Source organism: Nicotiana tabacum, chromosome 8, assembly GCF_000715075.1.
Source record: "Nicotiana tabacum cultivar K326 chromosome 8, ASM71507v2, whole genome shotgun sequence".
Lineage (NCBI taxonomy): Eukaryota > Viridiplantae > Streptophyta > Magnoliopsida > Solanales > Solanaceae > Nicotiana > Nicotiana tabacum.
This window is the reverse complement of record NC_134087.1, coordinates 32,121,000-32,148,491: the sequence shown is the minus strand read 5'-3', so window position 1 is coordinate 32,148,491 and position 27,492 is coordinate 32,121,000. Positions and strand designations below refer to the sequence as shown.

General features: G+C 39.8%; 1 protein-coding gene across 1 annotated transcript; it reads right to left on the bottom strand.

Moving 5' to 3' along the window:
* Nucleotides 1-10,664: 10,664 nt before the first annotated feature.
* Nucleotides 10,665-15,204, bottom strand: LOC107811573 (protein TRANSPORT INHIBITOR RESPONSE 1). The gene is made up of 4 exons (XM_016636531.2): nt 14,632-15,204; nt 12,841-13,333; nt 11,685-12,532; nt 10,665-11,075 (listed from the first exon to the last, which is right to left on the bottom strand). Exons 1-3 carry the CDS (start codon nt 15,090-15,092, stop codon nt 11,729-11,731), a joined length of 1,758 nt encoding a protein of 585 aa, XP_016492017.2. The 5' UTR covers nt 15,093-15,204; the 3' UTR covers nt 10,665-11,075; nt 11,685-11,728.
* Between the last annotated feature and the right edge of the window lie 12,288 nt (nt 15,205-27,492).

Sequence of the window (27,492 nt, the reverse complement as noted above, 5' to 3'; positions counted from 1 at the left end):
ACTCAAACCCTATCGAGAACTTGTTGACGGAGGTTGATGATGTTGAAGCTGGCAATAGTCTTGGCAGTATTGATGCAAAGCTCAGTGGCTAAGATGCCAATTTTTTTTGGAGGACGCTTCGTTCCTTGGTCAGCAAGAGAGAAGCTTGTGGTGGCTTATTTTGTGGTCATTTCTGTTGTTCGGATTATTAAGGTTGTAATTGGGATTTTGTCCTGTGTCAAACCTTCTTATCTTTCCATTTTGTCATAGCAGTTTGTTTAAATTTTGTCCAGTTTGTGTTAGGATTTTATTCTTGTTGTTTTGTTTGTTTTATTATTCAAACCATTTCGCCGGTAGTCTAATACAAAGTCGGTCTTTTGTTAGTTCCAGTCGTCTTTTGTTTAGTCCTTTTATCATTTCGTTCAATGCCGATTCTAGGGACATGACATGCGCACACACTTTGGGCCTAGTCTTTAAAGTTAATCATAAAACCCTGGAAAGGCGATCAGACCATTTAAAGAAAATAAGGACGGTTTGAGATTATTCAGAGCTTGAGTCATGTGGAACTGGGGCAAGTTAAGCACAAAGAAAACCATTAAAAGCAAGATTCGCCAAATTGGCATGAGGGTCGGTCATGATAATGAGAGTGTCGCCCAACGGTGCTTAGAAATGACAAAGGAAAATAAAATGTTTAACATAATTGTCAAGTCCAGCACCATCAGAAGAGACTACAAATTTAAAGTGTGTTATTTGCACTTGGCATGTTTTGAAGGCTGAAATGACGAAGGCATTTTGTTCTGCTACCTAAACACTTTATCCTTCGTTAACCCCTTTTGAGCCTTATTTATTTTCTTTCATACCCCTCGTTCGGAATCAGTTGCAACGAAAAAAAAGAAAAAAAAAGAAAAAGAGAAAGAAAGAAAACAACAAAACAAAAAAAGAGAGAAAAAAAGCAAAAGAAAAAGAAAAGAAAGATAAGAAATGAGTGAAAAGAAAGTCACAAGAAAAAAAAAGAGGAATGGGGAACTACGTTTGACCTGATTCCTCAAAGAGGATACGTAGGCGCTTCACGGCTCGGTCATAGTTTAAAAAAAAAATGAAAAAAAAAATCAATTAAAATATCCCCAAGCAAGAAACTGGGGCAAAAGTTGCGTTTGTTGTAAATAAATCTAATTCCGAAGGTTGTAATTAATAACCCAAAATTCATGCATTTTTGAGCCTTTAATACCCTTTTTTTCTAGCCCTATCCAAAACCCACATTACGGTCCAAAGAAAGACCTTCTGATCAGTCTTCAAAAGATGTCAAGTCAGACAAATGAGAGTCTTACCGGTGTACATAACACTCTGATCCACAGCAGAAAAGACTCTAATCCCCGGCAGAAAGAGTCATACCGGCGACACTCCAAATCCCCCAGCTGGAGAGAGATACAAAACGAGAGAGTCTTATTGGTGAAAACCTTCACAGGCACCGTAAGGCGATGAAAGCTGAGAGAAAACCAAAATGAGAGAGGCTTGATAGTGAAAACCCTTCGGGCACTACAAGTCGAATAAGATTGAGAATCAGATGGGGAATCGCCAATTGAAGATCTTGAAAGATGATTGACGGTAGAGGATAGGCCACACACGCATGTCATGGCCATTAGAGTCAGTATCTGCGTTTGATAGATTCTTATTTATAGTTTCTTTTGTAAAAGAGTCATCGTTTCCTTTGTCTTTTATTTTGTTTCTTTTGTCTTTCTCCTTTCATAGAAAAATTCCTCAATAGAGTCTGTTTGGTCAGAACAAGTGTGAATTGACTTCAAAATATGCCATCAGCTTTCCAATTATGCCAGATGAGATCTGACTAGTGCACCCAAATGGTATAGTCGTCAAGGAACAAGTGCGAGGCCAATGTCAAAAACATATCCCCCGCAAAGGGAATTGACAAAAGGATTGACGAGCGTCAAGAGAGATATCCTTGCCAAAACCAAGGTTATAAACCTCAAAGACAAGGCCCGTGAACAAAGCAAGGAGAGCAGTGAGCATGATTCGGCGAAATCCATACTAGACTAAAAGGTCGGGGAAATGCCAGTTTCCAAGCTATGCCACAAAAGAAGAGGGATATCCCCAGCAGGAAGGGATTATCCCCAGCACATAATATCATCCCCAACAAGTCGTGGAGCACAGCGCAATGAAGGAGAAAGGGAAAGCAATCCCAATAGGAGTATCACAGCCAACCACCATGTTTTAAACTAACAAATTTTGTTTGATTTGAAACAGGTAAAGGAAATGGCATTGATGCAGAAACGCATGCCACAAGGGATATTATCAAACTGGGGCAGAAAATTTTCCTTCCATTTAGAAAATTTTCTGGAAGTCAGGTACCCCCAGCTGATAACATTTTACCCCCAACAGGTAAGTAAATAATTCCTCAACAGTGTTATCCCTAGCAGTCATCCGCCCTCAAATAGGATATGTCGGGTTCATCCGCCCTCAAATAGGATATGTCGGGTTCATCCGCCCTCAAATAGGATATGTCGGGTTCATCCGCCCTCAAATAGGATATGTCGGGTTCATCCGCCCTCAAATAGGATATGTCGGGTTCATCCGCCCTCAAATAGGATATGTTGGGTTCATCCGCCCTCAAATAGGATATGTCGGGTTCATCCGCCCTCAAATAGGATATGTCGGGTTCATCCGCCCTCAAATAGGATCTGTCGGGTTCATCCGCCCTCAAATAGGATATGTCGGGTTCATCCGCCCTCAAATAGGATCTGTTGGGTTCATCCGCCCTCAAATAGGATCTGTCGGGTTCATCCGCCCTCAAATAGGATATGTCGGGTTCATCCGCCCTCAAATAGGATATGTTGGGCTCATCCGCCCTCAAATAGGATCTGTCGGGTTCATCCGCCCTCAAATAGGATCTGTCGGGTTCATCCGCCCTCAAATAGGATATGTTGGGTTCATCCGCCCTCAAATAGGATCTGTCGGGTTCATCCGCCCTCAAATAGGATATGTTGGGTTCATCCGCCCTCAAATAGGATCTGTCGGGTTCATCCGCCCTCAAATAGGATATGTTGGGTTCATCCGCCCTCAAATAGGATCTGTCGGGTTCATCCGCCCTCAAATAGGATCTGTTGGGTTCATCCGCCCTCAAATAGGATATGTTGGGTTCATCCGCCCTCAAATAGGATATGTTGGGTTCATCCGCCCTCAAATAGGATATGTTGGGTTCATCCGCCCTCAAATAGGATATGTTGGGTTCATCCGCCCTCAAATAGGATATGTCGGGTTCATCCGCCCTCAAATAGGATATGTTGGGTTCATCCGCCCTCAAATAGGATATGTTGGGTTCATCCGCCCTCAAATAGGATATGTCGGGTTCATCCGCCCTCAAATAGGATATGTTGGGTTCATCCGCCCTCAAATAGGATATGTTGGGTTCATCCGCCCTCAAATAGGATATGTTGGTTTCAGTCTTTATATTTCCAGAGTTGAAGTTGGGAGCCCGCCCAGATAACAGAGGCATACATTTAGTCTTTACTTTTAAGTGTTGGAGTTGGGAGCCCGCCCATAATAACAGAGGCATACATTTAGTCTTTTTACTTTTAGGTGTTGAAATTGGGAGCCCGCCCATAATAACAGAGGAATACATCCAGTCTTTACTTTTAAGTGTTGAAGTTGGGAGCCCGCCCAGATAACAGAGGCTACATTCAGTCTTTTTATTTCAAGTGTTGAAATTGGGAGCCCGCCCAGATAATAGAGGCATACATTTCCTTCCTAAGTTTATTTTACCAATAGGAGACGCACTTCCTAAGAAAAATTTTACCAATAGGAGACGCACTTCCTAAGATAAGTTTTACCAGTAGGAGACGCACTTCCTAAGACAAGTTTCACCAGTAGGAGACGCACTTCCTAAGTTTATTGTACCCACAGGAGACGCACTTCCTAAATCCATTGTACCAGTAGGAGACGCACTTCCTAAAAAGTTTTACCATAGGAGACGCACTTCCTAAGTTCAGTTTTACCATAGGAGACGCACTTCCTGAGGAGACGCACTTCCTAAGCAAGTTTTACCAGTAGGAGACGCACTTCCTAAGACAAGTTTCACCAGTAGGAGACGCACTTCCTAAGTTGATTTCACCAATAGGAGACGCACTTCCTAAGTTAAGTTCACCGATAGGAGACGCACTTCCTAAAAAGTTTCACCGATAGGAGACGCACATCCTAAGTTAAGTTCACCGATAGGAGACGCACTTCCTAAAAAAGTTTCACCGATAGGAGACGCACTTCCTAAGTTAAGTTTTACCAATAGGAGACGCACTTCCTAGATCCATTGTACCAATAGGAGACGCACTTCCTAAGAATAGTTCACCCAGTAGGAGACGCACTTCCTAAGAACAGTTATCCCCAATAGGAGACGCACTTCCTAAGTTTATTGTACCCATAGGAGACGCACTTCCTAAGTTTATTGTACCCACAGGAAACGCACTTCCTCAAAGTTAAGTTTTACCCATAGGAGATGCATTTCCTCCTAAGTTGTTTTTGAAGAAAAAAAAACAAGACCTAGTCTGATGAACCTTCTCCTAGGATCAAAATCTTAGTCTGACGAATTTTTCTCCTAAGATAGAGACCTAGTCTGACGAACCTTCTCCTAGGATCAAAATCTTAGTCTGATGAATCTTTCTCCTAAGATACCAAAAAGAAAAGACCTAGTCTGATGAACCTTCTCCTAGGATCAAAATCTGAGTCTGACGAATTTTTCTCCTAAGATAGAGACCTAGTCTGACGAACCTTCTCCTAGGATCAAAATCTTAGTCTGATGAATCTTTCTCCTAAGATACCCAAAAGAAAAGACCTAGTCTGATGAACCTTCTCCTAGGATCCAAATCTTAGTCTGACGAATTTTTCTCTTAAGATAGAGACCTAGTCTGACGAACCTTCTCCTAGGATCAAAATCTTAGTCTGATGAATCTTTCTCCTAAGATACCAAAAAGAAAAGACCTAGTTTGATGAACCTTCTCCTAGGATCCAAATCTTAGTCTGACGAATTTTTCTCCTAAGATAGAGACCTAGTCTGACGAACCTTCTCCTATGATCAAAATCTTAGTCTGATGAATCTTTCTCCTAAGATACCAAAAAAAAAAGATCAAAATCTTAGTCTGATGAATCTTTCTCCTAAGATGCTAAAAAAAAACAACAATAAAAATAAAAATTAAAAAAAAAAACGGTTGAAAAATAAAAGAGTCATTTTCCTAAACCAGGCGCCCACCTGTATAACGAGAGAAATACATTTCAGTATTTTCATTCCTAAAACCAGGCACCCACCTGCATAACGAGAGGAATACATTTCAGTTTTACTTTCAAGTGTTGAAATTGGGAGTCCGCCCGTAATAACAGAGGCATACATTCAGTTTTTACTTTCAAGTGTTGAAGTTGGGAGCCCGCCCAAATAACAGAGGCATACATTCAGTTTTTACTTTCAAGTGTTGAAGTTGGGAGCCCGCCCAGATAACAGAGGCATACATTTCAGTCTTTACTTTTCAAGTGTTGAAATTGGGAGCCCGCCCATAATAACAGAGGCATACATTCAATTTTTACTTTCAAGTGTTGAAGTTGGGAGCCCGCCCAGATAACAGAGGCATACATTTCAGTCTTTACTTTTCAAGTATTGAAGTTAGGCGCCCACCTGTATAACAAGGGAATACATCCTAATCTAGTGTTTAGTTCACTCTCAGCACTGCATCAGTAGTATCAGTGGGCTACGATTTTGCTAACGACTCACAAACCTCCCCAGTGCAAACTGGGTTAGGAAATTTTGTTTGTTTTGTTTGTTTTGATTGTCAGGGACCCGCCTGTAGAACGGAGTTTGTGGTATGTCAAAGATCGAAGAAGTCAGGAGTCCGCCTGTCAAAGATCAAGCAGTGACCCACTGAAAAGCAGAAGGATTACAAAAGAAATCCCCAGCATTCAATCCAAGTTAGAAGCTCGCCTCAAGAACGCGAATCAATAGTCTGGGATGATCAACAGAAGCTGGTCACCAAAAAACAAAAAAAAAAACAAGAAGAAAAAAAAAAGAGAAAAAAAGAAAAAAGAAAAAGAATCCAAATTACGGAAGTGGAGAACAAATGTGGTCTGCTCAAGAACTAGCACCTACAACTAGCAAGTATCAAGGTTCAGATCCAAAGTCTGTATGAAGCACCATTCAAGACTCAAGACCAAGTTTCAGAAGACTTAGGAGATAGGAATCCTTGTAACTAGTAGCTGATAGGCTTAGTTAGTCTTTTTCAGTTTTCATTTTTGTTGTAATGACAGGACCGCAGACCGGAACCTCAACGGAACGGCACCTCGATCGGCTCTTCACCTCGGTACACTTCACTATCTCTCTCATCCCGAACTACACGTGGCCTGATTCCTGTATAACCAAGGATATGTAGGCAGCTCAGATACCAGGGCTCGGTCACATTCCCTCCCTTTCCTTAAGTGTAGTCCGTCCAAGTAATGGTCGGGTCAAAAACACGTCTAGTCGTTCTTTGTCGGAAAACTCTTCGTGTTTCCAGTCAAAGAGGGGCAGCTGTAAGCACGTGATTTTTGACCCTCCCCGAGAATTTTCACATTTTTAGCGTGAATATGTGAAATTGGGTCTAGTATAGCTATTTTAACTATTTTTACTTTATTTCGTTGCAAAAAGAAAATTTCAAAAAAATATATATATAAATTTTAGTTTATGTATCTCTCATAAACTTGAAAAATACAAAAATTGCACTTTATTTTTTGTACTTTATATAATTTCGAAAATTACAAAAAATATAGTTCTATTAAGGTTTTATAGTCATTTTTAACTTTGAAAAATACAAAAATATTACCTCACATTTTATCTTAATATTTAAAAACGAAAATTACAAAAAATAGTTTTATTAATATTTTGTAGCTATTTTAAATCTTGAAAAATATTTAAAAGGATATAGTTTTGTTTAAATACTAGTCTTATTTTTTGTAGTTATTTTGCTTACATAGGACTAATTAAGCAATGTGTTCCTATTTCCCGGGTCCGGGCAAAAGAATAATATTCGGGTTCAAACTACCCGGTTTTAGGCCTAATTTCGGACCTAACCCATAATAAACCGTGTCCAGGACACATGGGGAACCCCACCACGCGTGGGGGACACAAACCTTGAACCCCACCACGCGTGGGCTCATTTTTCTGGGCAAAGCCATGTCAAATACACGGATGAAACATTTGGGAAGGAGGACTTTTGGAAATTTTTGGAAAGAGGGACTATTCATCATCTTCTCCAAGAGGAGAAGAACGAGAAATACCCTACTGTCCGAACGAACGCCGGAAAACAAACGAACTCCCCCTCCACCAGCTTGACGAACACCCACAACGCCATAACCTCCACTCCCCTCACGTCGGAACCCAGCAGCCATCGTCAACCACGGCCCAAACCACCATCAACGACCACCCCATCTCCTTCCTCCTCAAGAAAACCTAGGAAACAACCCTAGCAAAAACCTACTCCACCAGTCCGGCACCTGCTCGTCGACCACCTGCTCCGACGACACCAACTCTCTCACATCCGAAACCGCCATAACCACCACCCAAACCAACGAAAACCCTCACCCAAACCAGTCGGACCTCCCTTCACCAACGCCGAAAACCACCAGTCCAAAACACCACCATCAAACCACCCCGTCACCTCCACGCCATAACCACCACCCGAACCAGCGGAACTCCCCCATCGACCGCCTGTTCCGATGACCTCCTGCTTCATCTTCCTCGCAGCTTCAACCGACTCCCTCACGTCGTCACTGCCCAAGCAGTCCGCTGCGACCACCACCAAGCGACCCTTCCAGCAAGCCCCCCCTCCCCCCAACGCACCAGCCCCGTTGTCGCTGCCCTTCGACTGCCGTTGCCCGGAAAAAATAGTAGCTTCATCGTCTCCTTTCGAGCAGCAGTTGTGGCTGCGTTGCTGCGTCGCATCGCCAACGACCACCTAAACCAACCTCTATTCCTCTCCAGACCTCCATAAACGACCACCAGAGCAGCCATGAAACCACTCTTGAGGTTGCCGTTCGGGTTATGAGTTCCGTCGAAGTTGTTGCTGTCCAGTTTCCGGCGAGTTCGAGATATTTGAAGCTCGACGCTGCTATTAAACGTGAGTATTCGTGTTACTGTTGTTGGCCCGATTGTTCTTTGCTTTTGCATTTTGTCTAGGTAAATTTGAGTAGTAGTAATGTATTTGTCGTATCTTAAAATTTATATTGTCATGTTAGTCTATTACTGATTGTTAATGTGATGTTCTGTTGTTGATTTTTATATTTCTGTTTATCACTGATTGTTAGTTGCCTTGCCATTTATTGTAGGGTTAGGAGGTTATTAGCTTATACTTCATTAAACTAGATTAAGAAGAAGAGAGTGATAGTTTATAAATAGCATCAAGTTAGCGATTTGTGGTAATATTGTCGTTTATATGTAATTAGGTTAAAGGAACCTGGGGTGCATCTCATGCGACCCGGCTCCGATTCGGAACAAGGTTAAATAGAACTTGTCGTGACTCACGGGTGCATTCCATGTAGCGTGGTTTACAATATATTTTAATAACCTTGAATTAACTCTTTAAATAAACAAAGTAAAGTGTAGTTACTTTAAGCTTACCCTTTTAAAATAAATGAGACGAGCCTCGCCGAATAAAAATACAAATTGCGGGGCCCTCAGTAAATACTTGTTTTAAAATTACTTAGAATTTAAGAGGGCCGTTTAGCGAATTTCACGGTCTTCCCAGAATAATAACACGATAGTCTCTTTAGGCGCGTGTTTAATAATTTACTTTCTTGAACATGGGTGTTCATTTCATGCGACCCAAATCCAAATCCCAAAACATCAAATAAAATGTGTTCCGGATTGTGGGTGCATTTCATGTGACGCAGTCCAAAGACATGTTTTAAGCGATGTTCACATTCTAGTAAAACAATAATAATAAAGCGGTTAAAAGTTAAAATTGGCACATTGGTTCATAATTGTATTTAAAATTAGATAATCAAGCCAAATATAACAGTTGAGCGACCGTGCTAGAACCACGGAACTCGGGAATGCCTAACACCTTCTCCCGGGTTAACAGAATTCCTTATCCGGATTTCTGGTACGCAGACTATAATATAGAGTCATTCGTTTCCTCGATTCGGGATCAAAATCGGTGACTTGGGACACCCTAAATCTCCCAAGTGGCGACTCTGAAATAAATAAACAAATCCCGTTTCGATTGTCCTTTAATTGGAAAAAACTCCCTTGCGCCCCCTCGGGTGCGGAAAAAGGAGGTGTGACACATCTCATAGCATTTGAGAGCCGCAAGTTAAATGAGACGGAGCGGCGTTACACGGTACAAGAGAAAGAAATGACTGCCATTGTGCATTGCCTTCATACATAGAGACATTATCTTCTTGGGTCGAGGTTCGTGGTCAAGACTGATAATGTGACTACTAGCTACTTTTAGACACAGAAGAATTTCACACCAAAGCAGGCTAGGTGGCAGGATTTCTTGGTCGAGTTTGATTATGCGCTGGAGTATAAGCTGGACAAAGGTAACGTTATAGCCGATGCCTTAAGCCGAAAAGCCGAGCTTGCTGCAATCACTTCAGCGAGATGGGATATTCGAGAGGCTATAAAAGAAGGCATGCAACATGATCCAGCAGCCAAACAACTTATCAAGTTAGCCAACCAGGGCAAGACAAGACGTTTTTGGGTAGAAGACGGCATATTGCTTACCACTGGTCGGCGGGTCTACGTGCCTAAGTTTGGAGACATTAGACGGCGAATCATAAGGGAGAGTCATGATACAATGTGGGTTGGTCATCCAGGCCAACGTCGCACCAGGGCCTTGGTTGAGTCAGTCTACTATTGGCCACACATGCGAGATGATATAGAATGTTATGTGCAAACTTGTCTTGTATGTCCGCAGGACAAGGTTGAGCAACAACAGCCCGAAGGACTTTTGGAGCCACTACCAATTGCAGAGCGTGACTATGGACTTTATCACTTGCCTACCAAGGTCCGACGGTTATGGTACTATTGTGGTGGTCGTGGATAGATTTTCCAAATATGTCACCTTCATGCCCGCCTTACCATGTTGCACAGCCAAGGAAGCCACCCAGCTATTCTTTAAGCCACAGCTATGTTCCTCATCCATTGGAAAGGGCAATCACCGGAGGAGGCCACGTGGGAACGATATGAAGACTTGTGGCAATTCAAAAATAAGATCCGAAAGTTTATGCAACAACATTGTGCCGCGGTCGTCGCAGTATTGGGTGGGGGAGAGTGTGATGACCCATCATGTCATCATGCCACATAGGCACCATTCATTTATGAAAAGATTCTAGAGAGATATAGACATTTCCTTAGGAAAAACCTAGATCATTATGAATTTGCTAGGAAAGTCCTTGGAATCTTCTAGGCTTGTAAAGAATTCTAGAAAAAACCCTTATCTTGTAAATATCAAGGACTTGTGTAATAATTAATATTTACCCAATAGCCCCTAGGAGACTAGTATATAAAGGGGGCCATTCATTTGTAATTATCAAACAAACAATTCATGTTCTCTCTAATACAAAGCTTCCTTTAACAATTCTCTTATGTTCTGATCTTGAGTGTAGTAAGACTGACTTGACATAGCAAGAACGTAAGCAAGTTGTGCAAGATTGTGAGCGAGTTGTCAAGTGTCGCACGTGTACTTAGTTAACAACTAAGAACGTGACAACTATCCCATAAAATGCTCACCAATGGTACAATCATTATTACAAAACAGAAATTAGTGACCACAATACTACCCTGTATTGGCTGACTTAATGTTGGAATCGACGTTGTACCTATCACCAGCGGTACAACTATCGAGAGGAGGCCTAGGCAATTGCCCCCCATCTCCAATTGGATCCATTTTTTTCCCCAATATCATCGTTTTCACCAGTCATCAGGCGTTTGTAAGAAGCCGAGCTTGATGCTGAAAAAGTGAACATACCCACAATAATCTCCTTATCTATCCCCCCAAGTTGGAATCTTTCAGATGCTACACTCTGAGCATAACATTGTATGTTTTGTTCCATATCCATAAAAGCTAATGCTCCTGTGAACAAAACAAACCAGTTGCAAATTTCAGAGCTATACATCAAAAGTTCTATGTAATACAAACTACTGGAACATGAACAAAACAGAGCTATAGATGAAAAAACTACCTAAAAGAACACAACCAGCCAGTTGGAATTTCAATCCGCATCATGTTGCATTGAAATAGGATGGGAGGCTTGAAATGTTCTCGAATTTATGGCTCAAAAAAGTTTATTCTCTAAAGGACATTTTACATATGGAAACTAAATAGTCTGTTGGCTAGTTTAACTAGTACATGATGGCACCATCTCATTAGAAGAACAAGTTACCAGGAAAGAGAATGAAAATAGCTGATTGCTGAATAACAATGTACACAGTGAACATGCTCCCTTCCCCTCAAAAGAATACTATAATTCCTACTCGCAATGATACACAGCAACATGTAAAGAGTTTAAAACTCCTTATAAGTAGATGCTATAAATTAGCTCAGCCAAGAGGCAAAAGTGGATGGCATGTGAGCTCCTGAACCTAACACTTTTTGGCTGCTGTTTCACAATTCAACCAGCAGCGCAACTACATAACTCCCGATTAAACAAATAAGGGAGGTTAAACAACATAAATGTAATACCTGCAATCTCCCCCTGAAGGAGCTAATGTGAAATTCCCTTTGCTTTATGGCTCAGTAATCCTCAGTGCAGCATCCTCATTCATTGTCCAAACATAATCAGGCATGTCAAGCCTTGGTCCAGCCACTGTTCGGTAAATGTAAAGTTTATCAACAGGGCAGCTATCTGGCCGTGTATCCGGGGGACCCCTCTCATCTATAACTTCAACATTAAGCCTAGGCAGCTTCTGACCTAGCAGCTTACAGGCTCCAAAACTTACCGAACAAGAAGACATCCAAAGGGATCGCATACTCTCCAGCTTTGCAGCATTAGACAAAAGAGCATCGTCGCCAAAGGGGCAGTCTCTGATCTCTAGTTTTCTGAGGCTCTCGCAACCAGATAGAACATGGTGGAGGCCCAGATCACTATCCCCAGCAAAAGCAATGGAAAGCATCTCTAACTTTTTAGCATGGGTTCCAATGCACTCAAACACACGGTCAGTAAGGAGCCCAGAAAGAGAAAGTCGCCGCAACTCTTTGCATTCTTCCACAATTGCCCCAAAACCAACATCAAGCGGTTCAAGAGTCAAGTAATCAGGAGTTCGAGGTTCAATAATACACAAGCGGAAACGAGTCATGTTAGTACGGTTTCTTGCAATAGTAACCAAAGCGGCATTTGTCATTTGGCGGCAGAAGTATAAAACCGACTGGAGCTTAGGGCAGCCATCTGAGACAGCCACAAGGCCTTGCTCTGTAAGTAAAACAACTGGTTCTGGAGCAAAGGGATCAGAAGGAAACACCCTAAGTTCTTGAAGGTCCTTACAGGAAGCGGCAAGCATCTGGAGACCAGTATCTTCAATGTAGTCTAGTACCTGCGATCACATTCATTCAAATTGAAGTGTTAATGATATACCAAACTAGTAGCAAGAAAAATTAAAGAACCACTTTGACGGGAAAGACTTCAAAACCACATGAAAAGAACCGATACAAAAATCTTTAGCATTTAAGCATCTAATTCAGATTGATAGATGCCTTTCATATAACTGTTTGTCCCTTGCCGTCACCAGAATTGACATGAGTTATTAGAATGTGCTCTCTTTTATCGGGATTAAAAGTTGTTTATGGTTTCAATATCGAGAATGCAAGACAAGTACAATAGTAAAAGCAAGCTAGAACATACCCACAATCTCTGCAAATTGTGACACTGACTTATGAGCTTGCTAAGATCAGGGTTTTGAATAGTAGCATAGCTTAAATTCAAAGAGGTGAGTCCGGAGCAAACTGGATATATAGCTGGAAGGTAAGCTGGCACGACATCCCAAAATCCAGACAAGCCTTTAAGTCTCTTGCAGCCTGAAAAAGCTTCTTCCAGGTTTGAGAAAATATCAGACTGTACCTCAGAAGAGAAGGCACCTGTACCAAATTCAACCAACTGGGAAGCGCCAAGAAGTAGGTTAGGAAGCTTCTCAAGGGGAACAGAATGATTGAGCCGAAGAGTCCTCAAATTAGGAGAGCGAGCAATCAGACGCTCCAGATCTGAGAAGCTGACCTCAGAACCCAAACAAGAAATGTTAAGTGAAACCAGTGAAGTACAGCTATCAGAAAAATAACTGAGCCAATCGCTACTTAGGTCCTCCACTTCACTTTCTCCCAAGTCCAGTTCTCTCAGTTTCCTGCAGCACATTGTGAGTAGCATGAGATTATCGTCCAAAGAATACAACAACCACCCAGTAGAATCCCATAAGTGGGGTCTGGGGAGGGTAGAGTGTACGCAGATCTTACCCCTACCCCATAGGGGTAGAGAGGCTATTTTCGAAAGACCCTCGGCTTGAGAAGAAGAAAAATAAACAGTAGACAATAGATCAGTGACAGGAATAGGGGATATTGAACTTTCAGAACAAGTATATTTCCAGTAATGGAATTTAATCGAAACCCATTTCCTGAATTCTCCAATTAAGCATGTTACATTGAACCACAGTGGCATCCATTTTTTCCCTTTTTGTAGTATCATAAGCACCGCAGATGAACTCCATTACAAGCCCCAACCAGATATAACACAGTGGCTCCAACCAAAGCACCATAAATAAAGTAACAGAAACTAACTAAAGGAGGATATTTTTCTTTAAATATGAACTGCATACATAATCATGGTGTGTGCAACAACAAATACAAAGTCGCAAGTCCAGCATTACATCATTACATGCTTTTACGAAATCAACTAGCTGGCATTTTCATAATAAAGCTTCACTGACTACTGGGATGCAAAAGGGAAAATTTGACTAGAACAAATGAAAAACCTTTTGATTCTCTGCTCAACTAAACACAGGCACATAACAGCACAAACATAGAACCTAATTAATACTAACAAACAAACAAAAGATTTTGAACTTCGTGGTAAGATAATCAGATCCATATTAGCCACGGAGCAAGCAACATTTAAACATGATTCATTCTGTAGCAAAATAATAAATTTGGGAAAAGTGTATAATACAAGTTCTTGTCCTATTAAAAAAAAAAGATCAATTCATCTACAGTGTAGTCTCAGTAAAATGAAAAAGTAAAGACAAAAACTAAGCTTTGTTATTTTCTTGATTGATAAAGGTTAACTATCACAAAAGGGAAAAGGTCCAAGTTTGCCCTCGTGCTTCGCCAAAAGGTCTAACTTTGGTTCATCCATATCCTCGTTACAATTTTGGCCCGAAATTATCCTTAATCACTAAATGGTATCCAACCTATAAGTTCAAATCCTGAACTCTAATAAGTTCAAATCCTGGACTCACACCAGAGTCAGCATTGACCAGAAAAAAAAGGTTCAGATTTGAAGCCAATGCAACCACAAAAGAGCTACCAGAAGCACAAAGTTTAAAACTTTATTCTCCAGGTAAGAACTAACTTACTCAACAGTAACTAAACAAAAAAGGTAACCTGACGTGTACTAAACCAAAAAAATGACACGTCACAGAAATCTAACCTGCAGTTAGCAGCAATAGCAGCAAGTCCATCAGTAGTAAACCCTTCACAAGATAACAACACCAATACCTTAAAATGCTCAAACGAAGTAGAAATCAACTCCAAAGACTCATCACTGACAACCATTCGCTTCAGTCTAATCTCCTCAAGCATAGTATAAGTCCCCGACATTGCAGCAATCCAAGGTTGTACATGCGCGCCCCAACCTTCAGGTACTAGGTTAAAGTCCGCAAAATGTGGCTTTCCTTTCAGCTTCACGGATCTAACTTCAGTAGGGAACCGTCTGATCATAATCTCAGGGCTAACGGCGTAGCAGTTTCCTATGAATACTTTCCTCCTGCACCGCCTCTCAATCTCATACCATGATTTGCACACTAAGGATATACTGTTCCGGTCCTTGTCGGAGGTTAAGAACGAGAACAGGTGCTTTAACACTTGTTCTGGAAATGATGAGGACGCCATTGCTGTACGGAAACGGAGGTCAAAAAATGGGTTTTTTCTTCCCTGCCTGAGTAGCTTGCAACAAATCTTTTTTGTGTGTGGAGAATTGTAAGGAGTGTTGTTTTGTACTGCAGTGAAAGATAGGGGCATTTTATTACGTAGGATGTGTGGCGAATAAAGTTAACCAGGGTTAGGAGCTTTCAGATCTGAGTCAAACATTAATCAGGGTTAAGTTGAGTTGTCGGTAGGGAGACAAGTACTGTCATGTCCCGGAACTGTCACGTGTTATTGTGGATATAGTTGTCTGGGAAATTCTCACAAGTTTAAAACTAAATTTTAATTTTAAATAAATATTATTTCCTCCGTTTCAATTAGATGATGTTGTTTGATTTCGCACAAATTTTAAGGGTAAAAAGAAGATTTTTGAAATATATGGTCCTAAAGGTTTAAGGGGCAAAAAGTTTTGTGGGATCATAATATTTGTGTGGTTATAAAAGTTTCTCATTAAACGTAAAGTGGATAAAATAAAAGGTTTAAAGTTAAATGAGTTCGAAATATAAAAATGTGTCATTCTTTTTTAAACGAACTAATAAGAAAAATGTATCATTTAAACTAAAATAAAGTATTTGACTTGACAAAAGTTTAAAAAAGGAATAATTTTTGAAATTTGATATGTTAAATATACTAGTATAATATTTGTGTGTCTTGCTCATCAAAAATAATATAAAAAATTAAATTAAATTATTTTAAACGAAAATCATCCTTTTTGGACGAATAAAAAAAGAAAGATTTAGCTTACATAAACTAAAATGGGGAGTAAAATTTTTTAACTGAATTAATCCATATTTCCCTTTGATCACACTGCAATAGCAGAGTGCTTATCATTTCCAACTAACTTTGCATCGTTTGGCTACCCATGTGTTATAGTAAGTTTACATTCTATATTTGATGATAAGATTAATGTGCCTCTGTCATTTATGAGTGATCGAAACTCACTAAAAAGAACCTTCTAGATAGAGAGAAAAAGAACTGAGAGGAATTTTTTCTTCTTCTTATTAACGAAAAACTCTACTGAGAAATGGCTTGGACAAGCCTGTTTACAAATTTGTTAATTCTAACCTCTTGTCACGACCCAAACTGAAGGGTCATGACTAGCACCCGACCACACTTGCCGAGCACCAACGTACATTTCATCTAACCTTCATTATTATCTTTTAAGGCTGACGAGATCAATATAAATGGTAGACCTAGATCATGGACAACCAGCAATAAAATATGACGGCATGAACATACATAGCAGAGGATGACCAGACAATCAAGAAACTACGTATAAGGTATGAGCTACCTCGCTACTATGAAAGACTATACAACAAAAACTAGCCGACAAGGCATACCAAACTATACATGAGACGACACCTGTCTATGAGCCTCTAATAGAACATAAGTGTTGCAACATAGCCGGAACAGGGCCCCGACATACCCATAATGTCTATAACAAAAATTGCATACCAATACCAAGGCAAGTCCGGAGAAGGGATCTCGCCAATCACCGCTGAACTGGACAGTCTACTGTGGTGGGGGAGCTGCACCTGCCTGTCTATCAGGACCTGCAGCACGACATGCAGCGTCCACAAATAAAAGGACGTCAGTACGAATAAAGTACTGAGTATGTAAGGCAAGGAACCATAAATGCGATCAGTAATGTAAGCAAGGATAGAGAATATACAACCTGTAACATCTTAGTACCTCTGAGGGCTACTTACATGAAATGCATGATACATATGTATAAATACATAAACCTTTAAAGCATTCGCCTCTGTGGGCATCATCATCATCATATCGTACCCGGCCATAATAGGCTCGGTAGAATCGTACCCGGCCACGTGGAGCTCGGTAAAACCCAACTGATCAGTGGTTGTACAATAGGTGTCGTACCCGGCCAACTATAGCGTGGCTCGGTAGAGTAAAATAGATACATATATATAATGCATGCTCGACTCATGGAATCACATTCTAAACCTTTCGGAGTGACGTAAGGTCGGTATCCTCTATACACGTTATTAGGACTAACTCTTCACTATGAACCTTATAAGATTTAGGAAGTACGAACAACATTGATAACATAAGAATAAGAGAAGTAACATTAACATCAATCGTTCCATAAGAGGGAAAACAATGTAAGTACTGCTAGCTTCTAAGAGTAGAGTATCTTGGAAGCTCGTTCATTACATTATGTACAATCGGAGTCGTGCAAAAGAAGGAAAGGGATAGTCTCACATACCTTGTATATACTGCCCCAATCTCAAGCTATGCAATTGTCAAAACTCCTTAGTCTACAATAAGAGAAACGATACTATCGTTATCATTTAAGCGACATAACTATTATGTATCGACCACAACCTATTTTACGATGAAACGGACAGCACCTCCCCTATATATATGACCTCACACCATTCAAAACAGTCACCAAACAGCCCAAACAACATCAATAATAAACATATTGAGCCTCCCAAAATAGTCCACACATAGACTAATCACTCCATACATACGACGACCACCGTAGTCGTGTCAAACAACCTGGAAATGTTACGAATAACTATCAGCCCATAACCCTACATATATATGGTGTTTCTCCACACCCTTCCTCCTCCAAAACTCCACAAGATAGTAGTAAAATACGCAGCCCAACAACAACGCAAAACAGTCCACAAAACAATAACATTACTACCAAGCCTTTCGATATATATCTCACAAGTTCTAGCTTCAATGGCTTAGCCGCAACTTGGATAATCTTAAATACATATAGAGTAAGAGGTTCCTTACCTTTATACAGAAAGAACAACTCCAATTTGACCTTAAATTTCCATGAAATATCCCTCCAATGCTGCCACAACAACAAAAAAGCGAAACTAGCGATCAATTAGTGTTTTTCGGCACTAGAATCACTTTAGAAGGCTTGAAATCACCTAGGATTGATATTAAGAACATGAGGGAGTATTTACAGAACATAAACCCTTTAAAACAACCTCCCACACGAGCTGAAACGACACAAAAATGAGCAACAACAAGAAGAACAAGAGACTTACTAGCGCCACGGAATTCCCGACACTTGATTTGTGTTGTTTGCCCTTTTTTGGGTCTTGAATCTTGAGAGAACCTTGAGAGGATGTTCCTAGGGTTCTAAGGTCTGAAAATAGTGAAAAGAAATGACTTAAAACGGGTTGGAGGCATCCTATATAGGTCCAAATATCTTAAACCGACTTAGTGGGCCCCATACAGAGGTACTTGGCGCAGTCTCGCGAAAATGCGAATATCTCTCTACTCCGAGATCGTATCGATGAACGGTTTAATGCGTTAGAAACTAGACTCATAGATATTTAATTTGGTTGGTACATCACCCCGTAATTCCTTGTAAATTATGAGAAAAGATTAGAAACATTTGACCTAATGTTTAAGTAAAATTATGAACCTAAGTTGCGACAACTTTTGTCGACTTTTGTTTCATAACTCGTTTGACTTCAAGAATTATGATACGGATATTATATGATTAAAATACCTTAATAAATGACCTCTTGAGTGTATTAAGCACCGCTAGATTACCTGAAAATACGAGTTACAACATCCTTGATTCGTTTAACTTCTAATACTGGTTAATCACCCTTATACACTCTTGTATCACTTAAGACCAATAGGATTGACTTCTTATCATCTCAAAGATAATTACTTCTTGGATTTATGTTAACTAATATATGGCATGAACTAACACATGTGGATATGGGTTGTAACACCTCCACTAGCTCTAATATGACCGACTAACTAACAGTACAGTTGTCACATAGTTCACTTAACTAATATTCTAGAACACTGCTACTTAAATAGCGCAATGTACAATCATTACAAGCTATACATCTCAACACTCCCCTCAAGTTGAAAATGAGAAAATGTTTTTCATTCCCAACTTGGATAGTAGTACAGCATGTTGCTAGTGTCCCAAAGTCTTAGTCAAGATATTTGCAAGTTGCTCTTGGTTGGGAATGTGTGAGGTTTTGATTAAGCCTTTTTGAATCTTATCCCTTATGAAATGACAGTCTATTTCTATATGCTTTGTTCTCTCATGGTAAATTGAATTTACAGCAATCTGAAAGGCAGCATTGTTGCCACAGAATAGTTCCATAGGAAATTTTACACTTACTTTCAACTCCTTTAACAAATCACTTAACCAAACCAGCTCTGCAACTGTATGTGCCATGTTCCTATACTCGGCCTCTGCTGAGTTTCTATAGATGGTATTCTTTCTCTTTGCTTTCCAAGAAATGATCGAACTCCCAAGCTTAATGTCGTAGCCAGTGACTGACTTTCTGGACGTGGGACAAGAAGCCCAATCTGAGTCACAATATGCTTCTATTTTCTGCTCACTTCTATTTGATATTAGCAACCCAAGTCCTGGCTGATTCTTTATGTATCTAACCACATGTAGTGCTGTCTCATAATGTGACTTCTTAGGTGAATGCATAAATTGGCTTAGATATTGAACTGCATATACAATGTCTGGCCTTGTTATTGTCAGGTATAATAGCTTGCCAATCAGTCTTCGAAAGCTCCCCTTGTCCTCTAAAGGTTCATCATTGTTATTAGTCTTCAGACATTCATCAAACTTAGTACTTGTCAGTTTGAGGTTTTGCTCCACGAGTGTCTCTTTTGGCTTTGAACTTACCAATCATGCATCTGAAATCATTTCTAAAGCATATTTTCTTTGGGACATAAGAATGCCCTCGGTTGATCTAGAAAATTCTATCCCCAAGAAATATCTTACGTCTCCCAAATCTTTCAACTTAAAATTCTGGTGCACTGCAGATTTGCTCTTTGAATTTGCTCCAAATCATTCCCAAGTTATTTACACATACAAGTATCAACACAAATTTGTCATTCACGGTTTTGGTAAAGAGAGAATAATCATATTTGCTTTGCTTAAAATCAGTTTTCAACAAAGCTTGGGTCAATTTCAAATTCCATTGTCTGAATGCTTGTTTCAACCCATATAGGGATTTAAGTAGTCTGCATAATTTAGTCTCCCTCCTGGCTACTAAATCCTTGGGGTAGAGTCATATATACATCCTCATCAAGATTCCCATTTAAAAAGGCATTATGAACATCCATTTGAAAAACTGGCCAATTCTGAAGAGCAGCAGTTGCAACTATAGTTTTAACAGTAGTAAGCTTAGCTACAGGGAAGAAGGTATCATGAAAGTCTAAACCTTCTTGTTGAGTGTACCCCTTAGCAACAAGTCTAGCTTTGAACCTTTCCACAGATCCATTTGCATTGTACTTTATTTTATACACCCATTTGCAACCTATAGGAACCTTCCCTTTAGGTAAGTCAACTACTTCCCAAGTATAGTTATCTTTTAGAGCTTTAATCTCAAGCTTCATAGCATTGATCCATCTATCATCCCTAATGGCTTGAGAGTAAGAGGATAGTTCTATATCATAAGAAAAGGAATCAAGGAAAGACTAAAACTAAGTGGGAAGATGGGAATAGGATACAAAGTTTTGAAAAGGATAAGAGGTAGTAGGAACAATGGTTGATGGTAGGGGAGGATAGACATAGTCTGTCAGCCAAATAGAGGGCTTAGTGGTCCTACCAGATCTCATAGGATGAGTTGTAGTTGGATTCAAAGCAATATAATGTCACAACTCAAAATTCCTCCGAAGGAGTCGTGATGACACCTAGTCTCTAAACTAGGTAAGCCTAACATTTACAGAAATAACATTTATATTTACTAATTTCAAATTAAATAACTCTCAATAAATTACAATTCCCAAAACCGGTGGTAAAATTCATAAGCCTTTCTAAGAGTAATTATACAAAATAAATACAACACGATTCCAGAACGAGAAGGAATTAATGGAACGTAAATACAAATGAAGGTGACTCCGAGGCCTGCGAACGCAGCAACAGGTTACCGTAAGTCTCCACCGCGATGACCCGCACAGCTACTATCGATCAATACATGGATCTATACACAAAAATGTACAAAAGTGTAGTATGAGCACACCACGGCGGTGCCTAGTAAGTATCAAGACTAACCTCGGTGGGGTAGTGACGAGGATAGTCAAGACACCCACTAGTCAAATGAAATGAACAAGATATGATAATAAAATATCGCGATAAAGATAACAAGATAATATCAACAGCGGAAAGAAATCAAAATATAATAGTAAGAACAATAAAGGAGAACGCAGGTAGTAACAAACGATAACCAAGTAAATCAGATAACCAAGTAAATCAACACTGACGTAACAGGATCAGGGACAAGTAAGAGTGTATTCAATTAAAGAAGGAATATCCCACTCAATCAATCACATCATGTCTAATACATAATATCGACCATCTCAATTCTTGATTTCTCATACCATAATCTTAACTTCTGAATCTTCCGCACACATGGCACCTTGTGCCCCCATCTTTTCCATTTCACTTTTAACAACAGAATCCACATGCTATACAATACATAATGTCCGTACAATACACTCAATATGTCCAAGAAGTCCCATTTACCTAATATCAGTAAAATTACAATTCCTAAACTAATTGGGAAAGCCAGCGAGAAAAGGTGAAATTTGTTTCTTTTAAAATCATTTGAGTAAAGAAAGTACCCCTTTTAATTTAAAAATACAACATTGAATGGATTATTACCCTTAACATAAGATTTAATAACTTAAAACTTAGTAGAAATTCCTTCTTAAGTAAAATACGACCTCAAACGGTTTAAGGGGTATAATTGAGAAACAAATTGAATTACGGTTGTAACAATCATTGAAGTTTGAAGTATTGGTGTATATATATATACATAAATACGGTGAGGTATTGAAAACATTGTAGGTTCTAACACAAAGGATCACAACAATAAAGGAATTTAAACAGTTTAAACACTTGAATTAATAACAACAAATAAACACAACAGCAGAAAGTGCACGACACCACCCTTCGTGCTTTTACTCTCGTTCTTACCATAAGAGTCAATATTCACTTTTATTCTTTCTTGTTGCGGCGTGCAACCCGACCCCAATCATATAGTACTGTTGCGACATACAACCCGATCCAAATCATATGATATTGTTGTGGCGCGTAACCCGATCCAAATCATATGATATGTTGTGGCGTGCAACCCGGTCCATTTAATATTGTTGCGGTGTGCAACCCGATCCACATAATATTGTTGTGACGTGCAACCCGATCCATATAATATTGTTGCGGCATGTAACCCGATTCATATAATATTGTTGCGGCGTGCAACCCGATCCATATAATATTGTTGCGACGTACAACCCGATCCATTTAATATACAAATCAACACTAATCACAAAAGAATCCCGGCAAAAGAACAATAAGGGAACAACCATATCCCGGCAAGGGAGTCAACAACAAGAGTAAACACATCCCGGCAAGGGAACCAACAGTAAGGATTAAATATGTCCCGGTAAGGGAATCAGCTATAACCAAACTTGTATCGATAATTAACTTTACAATGAAACCTCAACTAAACAACAAGACATAACAAACACGTGATAACTATACCGGTAATCACAACAATTGGGCATGTAACATATTTGTACGAAGTCACAGAGGAACTCATAATTCAGAAGTATCAAAACAATAAGGAAGGCGGTCACTTCAATTAAGGCAATTTAGGGTCAATGCAACAAGTAGGAATTCGAGGAAAGCTAGCAACATCATATGAAGCACATAGAGACAATTTAAGCAATTATTAAACTCAATCATAACGGAATACTCTCCACATATTGAACATAAGGACCTAAGAACCCTAGAGCATATTTCACACAAATAAGCCCGAGCACACACTCGTCACCTCGCATGCACAGACTACAATTAGCATAGACGACTCAATTTCTAAGGGGAAGTCCCCCACACAAGGTTAGGCAAGATACTTACCTCAAAGACGACAAACCGATACTCTAAAATGTACTTCTCAGGTGAAAAGACATCCGGACGACTCAAATCTAACCAAATTAACTTCAAAGCACAAATAAAACACATAAAAAACTATCCCGGATCATAAAGTCTCAATCTTTAACAAAATCCAAAAATTGGTCCAAGGTTGACCCCTGGGACCACGCCTCGGAACCCGATAAATTTTACAAAATACGAATACCCATTCCAATATGAGCTCAACCATACAAAATTTATTAAATTCCGATACCATTTGGCCCCTCAAATTACGATTTTTCATTTTAGGAATTTTCTTCAAAAATCAACATTTTACTCAACCCAAATCACAAATTAAATGATAAAAACAAAGGCAAATTCATGGAATATAATCAATTCTAAGTGAAGAACACTTACCCAATCGTTTTGCTTGAAAAACCCACAAAGAATCGCCCAAAACCGAGCTTTAAAACTCCAAAATAGTGAAAATGGCAAACCCTCGGAATAAAGTACTATTTATTCTGCCCAGGTCTTAAAGCATCGCGAACGCGGAGGAAGTATCGTGTTCGTGAAGAAGAAAAATGAAGGCTGCCCAGTTGTGCTTCGCGAACGTGACAACACGTATGTGTCACACCTTCTTTTTCCGCCTCCGCGAGGGGTGAAGGAGTTTTTTTTCAATTAAAGGACAATCGAAACAGAATTTGTTTATTTATTTCAGAGTCGCCACTTGGGAGATTTAGGGTGTCCCAAGTCACTAATTTAATCCCGTATCGAGGAAAAGAATGACTCTGTATTACAGTCCCCGAACCAAAAATCCGGATAAGGAATTCTGTTAACCCGGGAGAAGGTGTTAGACATTCCCGAGTTCCGTGGTTCTAGCACGGTCGCTCAACTGTCACATTCGGCTTGTTTATCTGATTTTATACAATTATGAGCTCATATGCAAATTTTAACTCTTTATCGCTTTCATTATATTTTTAAGGAATGTGAACATCGTTTAAAAACATGTCTTTGGATTGCGTCACATGAAATGCACCTGCAATCCGGAACATATTTTATTCAATGTTTTGGGATTTGGATTTGGGTTGCATGAAATGCACACCCGAGTTTAAGAAGGTAAGATTAATTAAATCGCGCCTAAAGAGTCTAACGCGTTATTATCTTTGGGGAAGGCAGTGAAATTCACTAAACAGTCCATCCCAAATTCTAAGTATTTATTATGACCAATTATTGAGGGCCCCGCAATTTGCATTTTTATTTGGCGAGGCTCGTCTCGTTTTATTTAAAAGGTCGTCCTATAGCGACTATGTTTTCTATTGAGTTTGTCTCTAATAATGAAAGAAGAAGAACGGTCCAACTTTATTTACATGCTTACAAGTTAGTTATAGTCGGGTTCCGAATATGATTTGCCAAATTCGAAACATGATCGCGTGCCTGGGCAGTTGTTTAGATATCATGGGCCCAGGCCCAACGCACATTGTATGGACTGGACCTGGGCCATTCTTTTTCTATAAGGGCCTGTTAGTTCATTCGACTCAGGCCCAACATTTATAAGGTTGAAATGGAAACTGTTGTTATTTTATTCTAATGGTACTGTTGCAAGTTATAGCGAGACAGCCTGCTAAATGGAGTAAGATTAACTAGCAATGGACCATTTAACACTTAACATGCGTTAGAAGATATGCTAATCACAAACACAGCTAAAATTCCAGATATCGCTTACTACATTCTCACTTCTTTTCTATCTACCAACATACATGCATAAGGTGATACCAAGTAACCATACGCGAGGTTTAATTATACATGGTGACTGCCTTCATTATCCTAAATAGAAGATATGAACTATTATATATACAACTTTAATGTTCAATATACAGACTGAAACAAATTCGAAAAACTCAGCAAAAAAAATAGCTTCAACTCTTCATTTTTGTATTCATATTTCAACTTTCAGCTTACATTGACAATGTATCAGTGGTGTACCTGGTATAGGAAAGCAAAAGAAGAAGAGGAATGATCAGTGGAATAGTAGCATACACAGCAACAACAGCAACAAGAAAAGCAACACTCAGCAGCAAACAACCCAGCAGTCAGATTTTTGAAACCCAAACAAACCCAGCAGGAAAACCCAATAATAACCAGTAGGAGGAACCAGCGACAGGTTTAAACCAAACAGAAAACCAGTGAACTTTCAAACCAACAGAAAACCAAGACACTCAACTGAAACAGTGTTCAACAAGTAAAGAAACCAGGAAAGCTAAACTGAAATCCAACAGTGTCCCAACACAGCAGACTGGTGCACGAAAGCAGTAATTTCTGATTTTGTCAAACACCCCAGAAAAACAGCCTCAAACTCCTTAATGTGGAGTTTCAGCTTTAACACTCTATTTCTCTCAATTTCTGATGTCCAACCCCCTCCTCTCTTCTAAATGAGCCTATTTATAGGCAAAATATAGGCAAGCCCCAGGCTGCCTCGTTCCCTTCAGACCTCAACTCTGCCCATACCCCTTAATTTCCCATTATCAGGTGTTTTGTGCCCAAAGTGGTATGGGCAGCTGACAACAACCAACTAATCCCCCATCAATTCATTTTATTATTACTCAAATGTTATGGGCCTATTATAATACTCAACTAACATCCCATGCTATCAAGTTTTGTTCCCCACTATTGTATTAGTTTAATCATACTTCAGTACCCTACTGTCAGCCCAACTTAAACTAACCATTTTCTGATCTTTTCAAACCCCAAACTACCCCTTTTAACCCCTGCTATTACTGTTTTAACCTAAGCTTCAGCAGCCTAAAATTTGAACTTCTGAAAGTTCAAACTCAAACTATCCTAAACTGAGTTCCAGCTATTGTACTGCAGGTACAAACCATTCACAGATAGTTTCAAACAATCAGCTAAACGACAATGGTTCGATCAATCATATGAAGCTTATCAGAATAAGGATATTTGAACATTCAGTCCTATAAAACTAATCGACGGCGTTTATCTAATCGACTATACTAATTATAATGTAGAACAATCAGTCGATTAAACAAATAATATGAACAGGGTCCCAAATGTCTTCAGACAACTTTGCACAAAACAGAGGAACAACATGAATGGAACACTTGACGACACTGATCAAATCGAGTATGTATATCACCATACGTATTCAACCATAAACAGAAGAATAGTCGACCAAAAAAAAAGGTCTTACGAAGACGGAGGAAATTGAAAAAACACATCAGAAATACCAACAAACTAACTAAACATGTTAACAAACTCAAACAACATTCAAACAAAATAGAAAAGAAAAAGGAAAACTCACTGTGGAAGCTCAACAACGAACGACCCAGGCCTGAACTGGATTTGACCATTTGAGGTCGAACAGACTTTAATCGAGGTGTTCTCAACCGAGAACACTTCGATTAAGGTCTATTAGACCCCAACCCTCCGTTTAAACTGGCTGGATTCCCAAAGTTCTTGTGTTCTAGGGTTCGAACAGTCCGATTTGGGCTTGAGGATTTGTGGGTAGATTCGGACCAAACCAAACTTGGTTTGGTCACGAGTGAGGGCAGGGTAATGACTGGTGTGAATCTGGGGTGGGTTGGTGTAGATCAGGGTTTGCTCGAATCTTCAGAAGAAGATTCGAGACGGTGTAGGTTGATTCGAACCCAACGGTTTGCAGATCCGTGTCCAGGGGGTCAAGGTGCACTAGGGGTGTTAATTTGGTGGTCACCGGCATCATTGTCGCCGGGTTTATGGTGAGGGGATGGAAGGGCGGCACTAGGGTTTGGTAAGGGGTGTTAGGTTAGTGTCTGAGAGAGACGATGGAAGGGGGTGTTCGGATAGGGGGCACGGGGTGTGATGAGGGGTTTATATATGGGACGTGGCAATTAACTTGAGCCGTTAGATCAAATAATCTCAACGGCTTGGATTAATTGGTGAGGGACAGGATAGGGTCGTTTGGTGTAGAAACGGGGTCGTTTGATTTTAATAAGGGGCTGGGTCGACCCGGGTAAGCAGGTCGGGTTACGGGCGCGATCGTGGACCGTTGGATAAGTATGGATGAACGGCTCAGATAAAACGCCCTATGTGTCGTCGTTTGGGGGCGTCCCTGGAAGGCCTGGTTTTGGACTGGGTCATTGTATTGGTTTGGGCCTGATTTCAGTTGAATTTTTGGCCAAAATCCGATATTTTCCTTCTTATAATTAAACAAAAATTCCTAAAAACCAAAATTAAACTACACAAATATTAATTAACACTTAACAACAGTTATCACACGAATTAAAACATTTAATAAAATTACCATGATAACAAAATAGAATAAACTGCCTATTTTTGTGATTTTCGCTTTTAAAAACCAAATTCTGGTTAATTAATTCCTAAATGTACCATTAATTCCTAGATGCCTGCAACATGTATTTTTTTGTATTTTTAACTAATTTATAAAATAAACATGCGCAGACAAAAATGCGAACAATA